We start from the raw sequence: 15,593 nt of genomic DNA, 5'->3' as shown, positions 1-15,593 counted from the left end.
CATGTGCTGTGTGACAGTCACAGAAATTAAAGTTGCCTCTGGGCTCCTTAAATTCATGCATCTAAATTGCACCAACTTTTCTTTAGGAGGAGAAAGAGAAAATACATATTTGGGCAATACAGATTAACCTCTTTCTTGGGCCAGAACATTTCCCTGTCGTCCACGTCTTGGCTCTGCATCCCGTCCTGCCATGCTTTGCTAACAGCCCTCCCTTCAGCGAGGGAAAACAGCTGCCATTGCCACGAAGATTTGGAGTCATTCTGACTCCTGATACATTTTCATCTGCCAAGGAAGAGCTTTCCAGCCCCTCTCTGTAAGATTGTTCGTATTACTAATGAATAATGGGCACTCTTTATTACAACTTAAACCCGATGCTGCTTTCTATAAGCAGTAAGAGCATCAATATCACCACAGTCCAGTATTTTACTATATAATGTACTAAGCTGCTCTGCAGAGTGCTTATTTCTTTGATTAATTTTTGTTTTCTACAGAGGTTTGCTGAGAGCGAGACTTTAATCACAGTGTAGTCATTTAACAATAAGTTATAGAATTATAGCTGAATAATATTCATTCACAACGAGGACTCGAAAGACTAAATCCATCATTTGGATCTGGTGCTTCTGAATGCCTTTATCACTAAAATCTGCTAAATATTAATGTGATTTTTTTTCTCCCCCCACACTGCAGGTGCTGGAAAGATTATTTCAGAAGGGATTTAACGTGGCAGCTTCCTGTGGTGGTGGGGTGGATTCCTCTCAGTTCAGCGAATACGTGCTGTGTCGCGAGGACAGACGACCACAACCCACCCCAACAATCAGAATAAAACAGGAGCCCCTGGACTAGACCCTCCCTGTGCCCCCTTTGTAACCGTAGAAGTGTTGAATAGTCCCTTATGTGAAACACTAAGGATTTGCAAAACAGTATTAGCAAACAGATTTTGACTTGATGTTGCCAAGTAGTGGTATTCTGAAACTACCTGTCACATAGCCAGCCATGAGATGCATTTGAGGAGCCAGTTGTTCCGCTCTCCACGGTGGAATTCCTGAGCGCTCCCAGCGCCGCAGCTCTCTGGGATGTACTTTGGGCTCAGCAGCACTGGTGTGGAATGGGCAGAGCTTTGAGAAGCCCTAAGCCTGGACTGGACCTGTGCAGAAAGGCCAGTTGGAGCAGTGGCTGGCTCAGCAGGAGCAGTGGCTCTGACAGCCTTCCCAAGGACACCCCAGTGCCGTGGCATGTGGACGTGGCATGTGGAGCTGAGAGAGGAAGATGGAGCACTAAAAACTGCACTGAGACTCTTCCCTGACTGCCACACCCCCTCCATATCAGAGGTGCTTTCCACCTCCAGGCACCACGGGGCACCTCTGCGATTGTACTCGCCCACACTGGCAAATGGCTTATTTTTGTACGACATTTCCAACCGGAGTCTCTCTCTGTGGACAGGATCCAGAATCAGAAAAGGACCAATTTATAGTCAACTGGTGCTCAGTACTAAAAACCCCACACAAACCAAACAAAAAAAGTGACAAAAAATTAGTGACAAGGCCGATCATGGCAATCTTTGCAACAGTAGGGATTGGAAGCACAAAATCAAATGCCATCCACCATCACACAAGGGTCACACACCCGACATGGAGCTGTAGCTCTCTTAAAGCCAGTCTTGTTTTGACACATAAACTGTTAAGTTTTGCATCATCAAAGAAACATGGTTCTGCCAAGCAAGCTCTACCACCCCTTGTTAATTATTTACTAATCATGTTAGAAGTCCATATTTAGGAGGAAAGAATTTTGGACAAACCTACTCTTTATGGGTCTGGAATTCTTGCAAAGAGCTGTTAAAACCCTGTACTGGCGTTGCTAGATGAAAGCAGGCTGCCTTTGGTTTAAATGGTTTTATTATTTTAAATTATTATTAAAATATGAATTCTGTAGCTGCCCTCTCTCTGTGTAACGTTCTCTGTCACAGTCAGGGGTCTGCAGGAGGGTCCTGCTACTGCCAGGAAGCGGCATCGACTCCCAGGGCTTCCGAACTCAGGAGACAGCACCGTGTTGCAGGTGCAAGGTTATAAATAGCAGTCTGCTAAATCTGTTTATTGCTGTTTAGCATGATTGGGTCCTCAATAACTACTTCATGTGTTAATCACAATTTAGTTTCTCCCACATTAATTTATAGAATACTGTTGTAGATGCTGAATTCTAATGAAACTCTTTCTAGGTGCATAAAAATACGGCCATACAGAACAAGGGACAGAGTATGAAGTGGTCAACAGTTCTTTAATGCCAACTGGTTACAACCAGGCAAAATTTAAAAAGTCACATTTAAGACTAATATTTTCAAAAGTGATGAGCTGTACTGACTATCCAAGGAACAATCTAGGCAGGGGTCTAATTTTTGGAAAAGGGCTGGATTCCTGTCCATGGAAAATCAGACCTCTGCAGGTTTTCCCACCTTGGTCACCCAACCCAGAAATCTCTAATGGCAATCCTGCTACCTTAGCAGAACAGTTGAGCAAATCTGTCTACTTTAAGAGTTGTAAAGTTATTTTATTTTGTGGTTTTATACTTGTACGACATTCTAAAGTCGCTAGGCATTGCCATATTTGAATTTATGGCACAACATTCACCTTTGTATGTAAGATATCTGTAGAATTGTATATTATACATTTAATATTGTAAAGAACTTAACGTATAATTGTCATGTATTTGTGTATGCACATTTCTTATACAGTACTTCATGCCATAAACATTTCTGTAAAGTAAAGGAACAAAAATAAGCACGTAGGGTGGAACACTCACTGTATCTCCTATGTTGTTTGAAAGAGGTGAGAAATTTTGACTGTGTCTTCTCCAGCCTTCTGCTCCATTCAGCTTGATGTAGCCATGTCTTACAAAAAGAAAAGTCTTTTATTTATTACTTTCATACATTGAGTTCCCTTTAAGTCCAAAGTATCCTTAAATAATCTGTTCAGGTTCTTGTTTTTGCCCTGCCCTGCCCAGTGAGTGGCTCTGGCAGTGCATCCCCCCAGTTCTTACCTCAGCCAGGGAGGAGAGGGGACCCCTCCTGGGGACGTTTGGTCACAGGGGTCCAATCCTGCCCCTGGTGCTCAGGCCAGGCCTGCCCAGGGTCTGTGCCCCCAGGACCAGGTGCTGAGCACCCACGGGCAGCTCTCACGGGCAGAGAGGGATGATGCTTCTAGACATGTGGAGAACATTGGACTTGTTTGTGGTTGGTTTATCCTCAGTTTGGTGTTTACTGTACTTTTTTCTGTCTCAATGAAGCAGCTCCAGTACTGGGGGCAGCTTTGCTGAGGTGGCATTGGAAAGGCTGCCAGCCCAGTGAAATGTGAACTTGAGATGGAAAGTTTGAACCGTGACATCACAGCATTGACTGCAAAATAGCACTGAGGCAAGGAAGACATGTGGAAACAATCACTTTCTTAGAAAAAATATGCCTTTAAAAAAATAAAAAGTTAAGCTAGGACATGTTCTTTTAGTTAGTAACTTCAGGTCACTTATTTAAAGATTATTACAGTTTCATTTATATCTTTTTTACTTATTTCCCTATATTTTTAGGCAGCAATATCAACAAAAACTGATTTGAATTTTTACTTCTGGCCTTAAACCATAGCAACATAACTTACTGAAGAAGGAGACTGAGAGAGGCTTTCAGATGGCACAGACACTCCAAGGGCCGTGGTGTGCAGCCAGATGTTTCTGCTGGGGGGCCGCGAGGTGTAGCCTGGATTTCTGCCCAGTTCCATGGCACAGGATGGCTCTGGTTGGCTGTAGCTGAGCTCGGAGCCGTGACTGTCCCAGGCTGTCCCAGCCCGGCGCAGACGGAAAGGGAGAGAGAATCTTCTGTTGTGCTTGTTGGACTCGTGGCTCCCCACACAGAACTGCTGAGTGCATCCATTCTCTGGCTGATGGCAGCGAGGTTTGTTGACAATTTTATTAGATGTTTCTCAAAGGATAAGAATCAGCACAACAAAACATTGAAGTATTTGGGTTTAATATTTCTTTGTGGGTATTCTGTTAATACTTTAATGCAAAATGTTTCTGACCAGTGCTTAAGAACTACAAGACAATGTGAAATTCATGTTTGATAAATTAATACTGTATGTCACTCGATGTGTTACTTTAGTAAATTGTTTTATTTCTTTACAAAATAAGTACAAATAAGGGAGTATGTTTTCACACAAATTGGGGGTATTTACGAGTATGTACAGAAATCATCAAAATAACGTAACTCTAATAAACACAAGGCCTTTATAAACAATATGTACAAATTATCAATACATTTAAAACATAACTTTACACTTCCTGGCCTTAAATACCTTATGAATAATCTTTTGGCTAAATAGCAGCAGTATAAATTTTCTTCTGCTTTTCATAAACCTTAAAAAATAATTAAAACCTTTGTTTTTAAAACTATTGGACAAATAGTTCTATTTGTGCTTTTGCTATGGTTTCCCATCAAAAAAAAATTGCCTCAAAAAAGTGGCAAGCATAACATAGTAAAAATGGAAAAGATAAATAAGCAAATGTCTCCCATGACTGGTAACACTGTTAAAGTTGCCAATGCAACTTGTGCCCACCTGGCTGTTCTGTTCCTCTTCGATCCCCATTTCACAGACTCACTGGCGTCACTCGGCTTTGGTGCGGGCCCAGAATCCTGATCAGCAAAGCATTTAAAAAGCATTCACCTCATCTTTTAGGAACTTCCAGCTGCTCCTTGTGCTCAGAGCCTGGTGCTTGTTCAGGAGCCTGCCCAGACCGGAGCCCTCGGGTCCCACCACCCTGGTGGCACCGGGACTGTGGCAGCCCGAGAGGAACCGCCCCCAAAAACATTTACAGTGACTTCAAAAAGCCATATAGAATACTCTAGAATCTTTACTGAACAATACTCTCTTTTAAAACCACCATTAAACCATACTCTTTGCAATAAATAAATTAACATCTTGTAGAAAATAAAACCCCAACTTTGAATCAGCTGCTACAAATGCGCAAAAGGTTGAAGAGATTCGGAAAACAACTGGAAGCTACTCAAGGTAACTCAGCTGAGACCTGAGCACACAGACTTTCATACACTTAGGATTTGGTTCAGCAAATGGCTCAGGAAATGAGCTGTGCAGTAAAAGCAAAAATCCTAAATACATAAAATGTGTGAGAGTGTGCTGGTCTCTTGGCTGTGCAAAGAACTGCCATTATAACTAAGCTAAAATAACAAGAGGGATCACTGTGGTTAGTGAGACAGTGCCAGTAAACTAAAAACAAGCCCAGCACTATAGGAACACACAGGAGAACCCCATGGCTGGGCCCACCCTGTGACCTGTCCCAGTCCTGGCCTGGAGATGGTTTAGCTGAGCCATTGCAGCAGCCTTTGTATTTGTGCAACTTCAACACAGCTACTTCAGCCTTACCTAAGATGGCCAGATGAGCAAGACTTGGATGTTGTTTGTATCTGTGGAGTTAAGTTTTTTTAAAACCTTTTGCACATTTTTTTGTGGTTTTTATATATTTTTTTTTACATAAAGGGAATTTATTGCATGTGTCTGACAATTTTACAAAACAAAATTACTGGAACATTGACTTCTGAAAAAAATAGAAGGCACATTAAATGACAGCTTTCAATGCGAGTTGAGCTTCTGTATGGAGCAATCAGTACAAGTGTTGGCTTTATTTCAGCAGAGCTCGGTAGAGCAGGAGGGAATGGCTCATGTCTGGCTCCTGCTCCATGTAGAAGATGAAGTCCCTGAGGTTCACCCGCGTTATTTTCTGCCGTGGGTACTGCCTGGGGGACGCAGTGCCCAGCCCAGCCTGGCTCCCGCCGCACGCGCCGAGGCCCTGCAAGGGAAACACACCGTGAGTCCTGCAGAGCAGCAGCTCCTCTGCTTGGGGTCAGAGCCCCCAGTGCTGCATTGTCAGACATCCTCACTGCACAGGGTCACACCCCCACTGCACAGGGTCACACCCCCACTGCACAGGGTCACACCCTCACTGCCCAGGGTCACAGCCCCACTGCACAGGGTCACACCCTCACTGCCCAGGGTCACAGCCCCACTGCCCAGGGTCACACCCCCACTGCACAGGGTCACAGCCCCCAGTGCTGCATTGTCAGACATCCTCACTGCCCAGGGTCACAGCCCCACTGCACAGGGTCACACCCTCACTGCCCAGGGTCACACCCCCACTGCCCAGGGTCACACCCTCACTGCCCAGGGTCACACCCCCACTGCCCAGGGTCACACCCTCACTGCCCAGGGTCACACCCCCACTGCACAGGGTCACACCCTCACTGCACAGGGTCACAGCCCCACTGCACAGGGTCACAGCCCCCAGTGCTGCATTCTGTCACACATCCTCACTGCTCAGGGTCACAGCCCCACTGCACAGGGTCACAGCCCCACTGCCCAGGGTCACACCCTCACTGCCCAGGGTCACACCCCCACTGCCCAGGGTCACACCCCCACTGCACAGGGTCACAGCCCCACTGCACAGGGTCACAGCCCCCAGTGCTGCATTGTCAGACACCCTCACTGCACAGGGTCACACCCCCACTGCCCAGGGTCACACCCCCACTGCACAGGGTCACAGCCCCCAGTGCTGCATTCTGTCACACATCCTCACTGCTCAGGGTCACAGCCCCACTGCACAGGGTCACAACCCCAGTGCTGCATTGTCAGACATCCTCACTGCACAGGGTCACACCCCCACTGCACAGGGTCACACCCCAGTGCTGCATTGTCAGACATCCTCACTGCACAGGGTCACACCCCCACTGCACAGGGTCACACCCCAGTGCTGCATTGTCAGACATCCTCACTGCACAGGGTCACATCCTCACTGCACAGGGTCACATCCTCACTGCACAGGGTCACAGCCCCACTGCACAGGGTCACACCCTCACTGCACAGGGTCACACCCCCACTGCACAGGGTCAGAGCCCCCAGTGCTGCATTGTCAGACATCCTCACTGCCCAGGGTCACACCCCCACTGCACAGGGTCACAGCCCCAGTGCTGCATTCTGTCAAGACATCCTCACAGCTCAGGGTCACATCCCCACTCCACTGGGTCACATCCTCACTGCCCAGGGTCACACCCTCACTGCTCAGGGTCACAGCCCCTGCTCAGGGTCACAGCCCCCAGTGCTGCATTGTCACACATCCTCACTGCTCAGGGTCACAGCCCCTGCTCAGGGTCACAGCCCCCAGTGCTGCATTGTCACACATCCTCACTGCCCAGGGTCACACCCTCACTGCACAGGGTCACACCCCCACTGCACAGGGTCACAGCCCCAGTGCTGCATTCTGTCAAGACATCCTCACGGCTCAGGGTCACATCCCCACTCCACAGGGTCACATCCTCAGTGCACAGGGTCACAGCCCATTCTGTCAGACATCCTCACTGCTTGTGGTCACAGCCCCCAGTGCTGCATTCTGTCACACACCCTCACTGCTCAGGGTCACAGCCCCTGCTCAGGGTCACAGCCCCCAGTGCTGCATTGTCACACATCCTCACTGCTCAGGGTCACAGCCCCTGCTCAGGGTCACAGCCCCCAGTGCTGCATTGTCACACATCCTCACTGCTCAGGGTCACAGCCACCAACGCTGCATTCCTTCAGACATCCTCACTGCATTATCATCAGCCTCAAAGCATTACATGAGATTTTTGTTTAAATTTTTTTCCCTAGTCTGAGCCTCACCAAGTTAACCTGAGGAAGGAACTCAAGTGCAGGTGAGACCTTGTTCACTTACAACTTGGCACAAACGTGTCTAGTTCTCCTGCTCCAGTCATGTTCACTACAGACAGACTTGACCAGTTTAAATTCAAGAGCCTTTTGAGGACAAAACTATTTGCAGCAGATAAAGCCAGGTGTGCACCATCCTCGTGCACATCTGAGACTGGAACAGGTGAGTGGCATTTTGAGATGTTGCTGCTCTGCAGGGGCAGGTCCCACAGGGACCCCAGTTGTCTCCTCTGAGTCTGCTGAAGAAAAGGGCTCAGTGTGGGGAGAATCTCAACTTGAGCAAACATTCAGAAATTACATTAAAAAATCACAAAGACATTGTGTGATGATAAAGACAAACTTTACGATACTTGTTTCTATAGCTATGTTAAACAACTATGTATTTTTTACAGCTGGTTCACAGGTACTGAATTACAAATTATCTCATCCTGGCTTTGTATATTGAGAGAAAGTTCCCAACCTGGGCCTTGAGGATGCTGTGATCTGATCATTTAGAAACGGGAAGGACGGAATTACAGCCTCTGCAGTCCCATGGAGTTTAAACTGAAACCTGAGACACACACAGAGTCCTTTTTTCATCCGTGGGAGTCCATTGTTTTTATTAATTCCAATTGGTCTGTAGCAAAATAAACTGTTCTAACTTAGAAAAATAGGGTTTAATCTCTAAAAAGATTTAAGTTATTTTTCAAACCTCTTAGACATCTGGTAAAATTTTCAGTACTTTTAATATCCCAAATTAACTTACCTACCTTTCTTTCCTCAGGAAATACTTATTCTAGGACCTTGACTCCAGACATTAAGAATACAGTTAGGGGTAATTTTACTACTGAGAGGTTGTAGGGGAAATATATATGGTCAACTGAGAGTAAGACAAGGCACTGTCCTCTCTGTGCACCACAGCCAGTCAGGCTCCTTGCAGAACTGCACCATCCAGGTAATTTCTCCTATACCTGTTTAATAAATTACAGCAGAGGGGCAAATCCTGTCCTCCTGTGACCACAAAGGACTCAGTGGACTGCAGTGAATGTGGCTCAGCTTGCAGGGAACAGAGGGAGAAGCCCACAGCCTTGGAGCACCACGAGTGTTGGAGCTGAGGGATTCTGTCCTCCAGTGGGGAGTGGTTTGTGTTAATTAACTGATGGAGCTGCTCACAGGAAGGCACATGCTGAGCTGCAGGGGCTGCTCATCCCTGCTGCAGCCACACACATGCCCAGTGCAGAATCCATGCATTTAGTGGTGCTCCAAGATCAGCCTTTACACCAAAACACTTCACCTCCTAAAAGAAACAGGGTCATTTAAACTCTTACTCTCACCTTCCACAGGCTGGAACAATATTGTCCCTTAACCTGCCCCTCTCAGCTGCACTGGCCACACCCCCACTTTGCCAGGGCTGTTTCTAACCCTGAGAAACCACTGTGTGTGTGTTTATTTTAAATCAAGGTGACACAAAAGTTGCCCACATGGTGCATCTCTGCCCTGCCCACAGTGCTGTTCATTTCAGGCTCATCCTGAGTGCAGGACCTGGGCGGTGACAGACACACCTGTAAGAAATGTGGCCACCTTACACTCAATAGAAACCACTGTCCGTGGCCCTCTGGTCTAGAAGCATCCCACACACACCAAATAGTAATAGAAAAGCTAAATAATCTGGTTTTGCTTCATATGGAACTATTTCTTTAGGCAGTTGGGTAACATTTACAGCAAGTAACTGCCCTCTGTTTGGACAGAGTAGCTGGAATGAAGATGTGCCAAGTCATATCCATTCCTTTATCACTTGAAATACTGAACTGTTACATGGGAAGAACACAACCAACTATGACACCAAGTGTGCACATGAGCCAATCAAGTTACCTGACCGTGTTCTGGAGCTGTTTTACAAGGTGGAAAAAATAATAAAAATTATTTTAGGAACACATCTGCAACCTGACAGAACAGTAATTGGTGTCTGTCAACATGATCACTAAATTAAAGACCAATTTATTTGGTACTGCATCGTACTCAATATTATCCTGCAGATGTTATATAAAAGAAAAGTAAGAAAACTAAATGCCACAATTATTTAATTATGTACATGAGTTCAAGTATAGTTAAAAATAATGGCCAAGAACAGTGGAACTAAAGTAATTCAGAATTTTCTCAAGAAGAATCACATTTTTTATCAGCATGAGAGACTTTTCGTTAACCCAAACAAACCCTGTGTTGTCTGTATCTATGGCAACTAATCAGAGTTACACAGAAAACAGCCCTAATAAAGGAATAAATGGCTGTAAATTGTTTGCATCCCGTTTCCTGGCCTGCCACACCCAAGCTATTCCCAAATCACACACGCACAAATAATATATCAAGTTTTTGTATATATCTAGTTTTATATCTAGTTTTGTATCAGTGAACTCCTATTTATAATTTCAGGAAAACTTAAGATGTTCCAGACCAGAAAAACACTCTTTTCATTTATATATTAACTCTATGCCTCTTCATTTTGAGACTGCTCACATACATGAGTTACAGTGACCCTTCCCTCCTGGCCTTTCCTCAATTATGGCTTCAGAAGAATCAGAGTAATTACTGGTTCAGTTATGAACATTTTGAAGCAATTCTGAATTGATGTAGGATATGACACAAGATTTGGGACACCCTCCTCAGCCTATTTTTATGATTTTCCTCTGAGAAAACTCATGCTGTTGGCAAGGCAAAATATAAGCAGTTCAGAACAAAATAGTGGCCAAAGACTTGGTACTTCACTAGGTAAATAGACAACAATCTGCCCCAGAGAAGCCAGTGAAGCCTCATTTCTGACAGCTGTGTCACAGTTCTGTGGCACTACTGACCACAGTGTGGCTCCTCTACAGAGTTACCACCTCCTTCCTCTCCAGAAATATTCAGTCCGCTGCCCTTCACCAACCACAAACTCTCCCCCTGCCTCCCAGACCTTCACCCATCTCAAACCTGGCTGGGAACTACTCCCTGGTTGGCTCTTCTCCCATCCCCACGTGTGGTGGGTGCTGACCCTGCAGGCTCAGGGGCTCCTCAGCCACCTGGGAACGTGTGGCCCTGAGCCAAAGGCCCCCAGAGCCCCCGAGCAGCCTGTTCCTCCCTGCGTGTCTCTCTCCTGTACCCAGGCCAACAGCTCACAGCGAAGCTGCAGGGACTCAAATCTCAAGCTCCTTCCCACCTCTGTCCCCCTTCTGCTGGGCCCCACCACCGATTTGATCTGTGTTTCCCAAAAGCTTTCAAGGCTCCTGGGGAGGAGGACTCAGGCAGGCACAGCTCTTCCAAAATGTTCATGGGCAAACTCCTCCACTGCTCAGAAAGCAGAAGTGTCTTTGTGCATTAAATTACAATAATTACAGCAGCAGGTGGATGGAAATGAAACCAGGTAACTCCCAAAAGTTTGCTGTCCCCTGCTCGAGACAGAAGTGCTTTCACACAAGAAAGCACATGTAATAACAAAATCTGTATTTATTTTTATAACAATGATTTTTACTGTTGGATAATTAACTATTTTTTTCCCCACAAACCTTCAGCTTCAAATTACAGAACCATGGAAATACAGCACAATATTCTTGTGAGAACAGAAAGTTAAGAGCAAAGAGAAGATTGCATTTAATATTTTATCCCTCCTTCCTTCACCAGAAAACAATTCAGTGCTGACATCTCTGCTTTGAACAGAGTCTTGATCTGCAGCTATTGCTTCTTGCAGAGCCCGAGCCAAGGCAATAATGATGAAAGATCTGCTGGGTTTATCCCAGGCTGCATGGCACATCCTCATGGCACACACACCTCGGGCACAGGGAGGGTGGGAACCAGCCAGCAGCGACTCAAAGCTGTCTGTGGAGTAAAACAGCCCAGGAGCTGTGCCCCTGCAAGCTCCACGCACTGCAGAGGGGTGGGGAGAGGAGGAATCTCTCTGCTCCTATGAATAAGAGGCCTTGAATCACAGGAAACGTTCTGGAGATATTCTGCAGCAATTATGTTTACCTGCATAAAATGCTATTAGATCTTTGGCTGAGAGGCACATGAAAAACAGGTATCATATTATGTATGATTAGCTGTCCCACGTAAATTAGGGTTTAATTCAACACCTACTGGGGCTAATAATGATTTCACTGAAACATCCTTAAATTAGGATGCCCCTGAAGTACAGGAAAGTAATAACTGTTTGTCAGCACCTCAAAGATTAACAATACTATATGAAATACAATTATATCTATAAAAATACTGTGCATCTTTGTATGCACAACATGGTGGTTTGCAAGTGTCTTTAGAAAGAGTCATCACCAAAAGGTACCATTTAGGCCTTCAGATCAGCAGCATTTGCAGGAGGATTAGATCCAATTCTCTCTTTGGAAGCTGCTTATTTTCACTTGCCAACATTTTTTACCCTGTACTATTTTAGTGCAACTGTTCCTACAGACTCTGTTTTGGCACAAGTTCACTTGCTACACCCTCCTGGATGCAAATGCATCTCCTTTCCCCTGGGCACATAAACACACACCTCACCCTGCAGACAAACATCAGAAAAACTGATTTGCACAAGTACTTACAAGTACTTCAAATACCAACACAATTGCAACATTTCAAAGACAGCATGCAGTAATTTTTAAATTAAGAAATAATAAGGGGAAGGTAAATCATACTAAGTCATGGATACAGTGAAAATTTTTTTTTCAGATGTGATCACTTCAGTTTATAATTACCTGATGTTATTTGAACCCAAAGAATTGGGCTGCCATTACAAGCAGAGTGCTTTATATGTACCTGCTCTCTGCCTTTATTACACTAAGCCAAATCACATATGCAAGTACTATTGCAATAAAAAACCTGCTTTGTGAAGCAGCATCACACAGAAATCTTCCAGTTGAGGGAACTGGGCATTTGTTCCAACCTGATCACTTATTCCTCCCTCTAAGACAGCACTTCCCCCCAGCTGAATGACACAGGGGCAAAGAGCAGGCTCTGAGGCATTTCAGGGAGAAACTATTTGGGAACAAGAGGAATCTGCCCCAGTGGAAATAAATAATGAGGTGAAGTGTGAGGCAGCTGTGGGCTAAGAGAGGTGGGTGTTCAGCCCTCAGCAGGTCACTCTCAGGTAGGAACCAGACTGAACTGATTTCTGGTCCATAATCAGTGTATCCATGCACTGCAGTGTCTGAACAATCACTGCACTGGTGTAAGCAAGAAAAACCCGAGTTTTTCCTGCACAGAGATACAGCTCTACATTCTGCAGAGACCTTTAACCTCTCCAAGATCCTTTGGTATCCCTCACTCCCCACTTGGTATATGATAAAAACACATTGCTTTGCATCCTCCAGCTTCTTGCAACACACTCAGAAGTGGTGCTGGTGCAACTCTGGGTCTTTTCCTTTCCTTTGTTCCTGGCCCTGCTCTTCACTGCAGCCACAGGTCCTGCCAACATCCCTGTCCACAAACATCTCACACCCATCACAATCCACTGCCTTACTTGGACTTAGAAGCAATGACAATTTTACTTGATTAAGAATTCTCAAGTTTGGGCTGAATTCTTGCTGTGGCAATTATAAATGAAATATTCTATTTATCCTGTTTCCATCATACATGTGTATTTTCATTTTGCTTGGAATGCTTCTCCTCCCATGCTTTCCAAATGTTTAATCAAGTGCTGTTCCCTTTGAAATACTAATCCTGCCAAATTTTTTTATTGTTATTTTTCAAGCATTGTGGTGCTTTCCCCTTCTCATCTTTCAATATTAGCATAGGGGTTTTTTTCTTGTTGTGTTTTGTTGAGGTTTTTTTAAGGACTTGCCTGCCTTACTCCAGCCTAGTCCTGCTCTTCATCCCTACCTTCCCTCTCACTGGGAAATGTCAGACCAGCCCTGGGAGAGCCCCACAGCCCAGCTTGCAGGAGTCACATTTTCCTTGAGACACATTTGATTCCCATCTGAATTTTCTCTAATATCCTTGATATTTGTTTGAAACCATCTCAGTTTTACTTAGTGGGTGGCCCTTTCTTTTCTAACCTGTATGACTGTGGCTTTCATTAAATCAGAAACTTAAAATAATTAAAATATTCTTGACATTCATCAATCTCTAGACACACATAACCGTAAAATTTAATTGTTTAAATATCTAATTAAAATATACATAATTGCTATCCAGTAAAGGCTGCTTTTTGGTCTCTCTCTCACTGAAGACATGCTGAGCAGAACAACTGCAGGGGACTAGACTCACTCACAGCTGGTTTTGATGAAGAAGTCCAAGGTGAGACACAGGAATCACAGAGCTGCTTCATACACTGCCAGTCCTCCCGAGGGAGGGGAAGAGCAGGAGACAGAGAGAAAAGTGTCCAAATCTTGAACACCCAATCACTTTCTCAGCTCTTGAGAGCATGAATTGCCCTCATTCATCTCATCTGACTTTCCCTTCTTAAGCCTAATTATGATGTATAACACCCAGACTTTATAATAATTGTGTTTGAAAGGGTTGGCCATGCTGCTCTCTCTGCAAGTGCCAACCAAGTGACTTTATGCACCACTTGCCAAACAAAGGGCAAAACCACCCACAGATCTACCAGCTCGGTAGGACTTTATTCCTGGTAAAATGTGCTGGTGGATTAGTCCCTCTCCAGGCACAGTGATACAAACCCTTCCCTGTAATCAGCACAGACTGCTCTGAGGATTGAGGGCAGCACAGGGCCCTCCCCTGGACACCCAGCACATTAAACAACCAAAACAAAGCAGGCAATGTGGTTATCTCTGGATTGAGTGGCAATAAAATTAAGCCCTAAATGCTAATACCTTCAGCTTGCAGGATAAACACATTGTGAGAACACAGTCCAGTGTACAGGAAACAAGGCATTAACATTTGTAAATAAAAGGTGGAAGACAGCTAACACTCTATTACTGCAAAGATCATGGAATATAATTAAGGCTGGTGCCTTTCAGACATCAGGGAGAGATGACAGTTCAGCAGGGAGGAGCCCAATCATTCAGCCATTCACTTCTTGATTTCTTAACAATTCTCTTCCTTACAGCTAAGTCTCACTCTTGACTCTTTTTAACTTAGATGTTTTGCTTGTTCAGACAATATTTAAAAAACTTAGATTGGCACAAAGCACTCTTGGAAGAATGGGTCCAAAAAGGCATGGTGGGTTCTCTTGCCTGCAGACATCAGTAGCTCCCAGGAGCCCCATTCCCCAGCTCTTCACAGAATCACAGAATCGATTGGGTTGGAAGAGACCTCCGAGATCATCAAGTCCAACCCTTGGTCCAACTCCAGTCCCTTTACCAGATCATGGCACTCAGTGCCACGGCCAAGCTCAGTTGAAAAACCTCCAGGGATGGGGAATCCACCCCCTCTCTGGGCAGCCCATTCCAATGCCTGAGCACTCTCTCTGCAAAGAATTTTTTTTCTGATCTCCAACCTGAATTTCCCCTGGCAGAGCTTGAGCCCAACGTGCCCCCTGGTCCTATTGCTGAGTGCCTTCTTCATTCCCCTTCCACACCACAGAGACAGCCCCTTGCCCATGTTGGCCATGAGTGCTGTCCATCATTCCAGGCTCTTTCCCAGCCCTTTCCTGCCCCCCTGCCTCGCTGTCTCCCTCCAGGAGCACTCCCAGCACTCCCAGCAGCCACACTGGGTGACCTGCAGGGCTCCCCACCTCTCACTGCTCTGCACCATAATCTGATGGGCTGCCAAACTCACATCTTCATTGTAAAGGACACCCCAAACCACCCTCTGCCTCACACTGCCCTCCAACCTCTTCGTGTCAATCCAGGGTTTGCCTTTCTCTCCATTATTAGACGAAATAAGACAGGCAACCTTGAGTAACAAGCAGATCAGTTTAATTTATAAACACTATATTTAGTGGCA

General features: G+C 45.4%; 2 protein-coding genes across 3 annotated transcripts in view; one reads left to right on the top strand and one right to left on the bottom strand.

Annotated features, from left to right (window-relative positions):
• Nucleotides 1–4,782, top strand: part of KCTD15 (potassium channel tetramerization domain containing 15) — a 48,071-nt gene extending 43,289 nt beyond the window's left edge. For both annotated transcript variants that reach the window (XM_071567171.1, XM_071567170.1), the window contains exon 5: nucleotides 688–4,782. In XM_071567171.1, the coding sequence (XP_071423272.1) occupies nucleotides 688–843 (156 nt within the window). In that variant the 3' untranslated portion in view covers nucleotides 844–4,782. The remainder of the gene's footprint in view (nucleotides 1–687) is intronic.
• LOC139677320 (transcription initiation factor TFIID subunit 4-like) overlaps nucleotides 4,090–15,593 on the bottom strand; it is a 156,050-nt gene continuing 144,546 nt past the window's right edge. Inside the window, exon 15 of the mRNA XM_071567169.1 lies at nucleotides 4,090–5,841. Within this exon, the coding sequence (XP_071423270.1) occupies nucleotides 5,674–5,841 (168 nt within the window). The 3' untranslated portion in view covers nucleotides 4,090–5,673. The remainder of the gene's footprint in view (nucleotides 5,842–15,593) is intronic.

This window comes from Pithys albifrons, chromosome 12, assembly GCF_047495875.1.
Source record: "Pithys albifrons albifrons isolate INPA30051 chromosome 12, PitAlb_v1, whole genome shotgun sequence".
NCBI lineage: Eukaryota > Metazoa > Chordata > Aves > Passeriformes > Thamnophilidae > Pithys > Pithys albifrons.
Note: the sequence above shows the minus strand (reverse complement) of the source record. Positions and strands in the feature narration are given on the sequence as shown.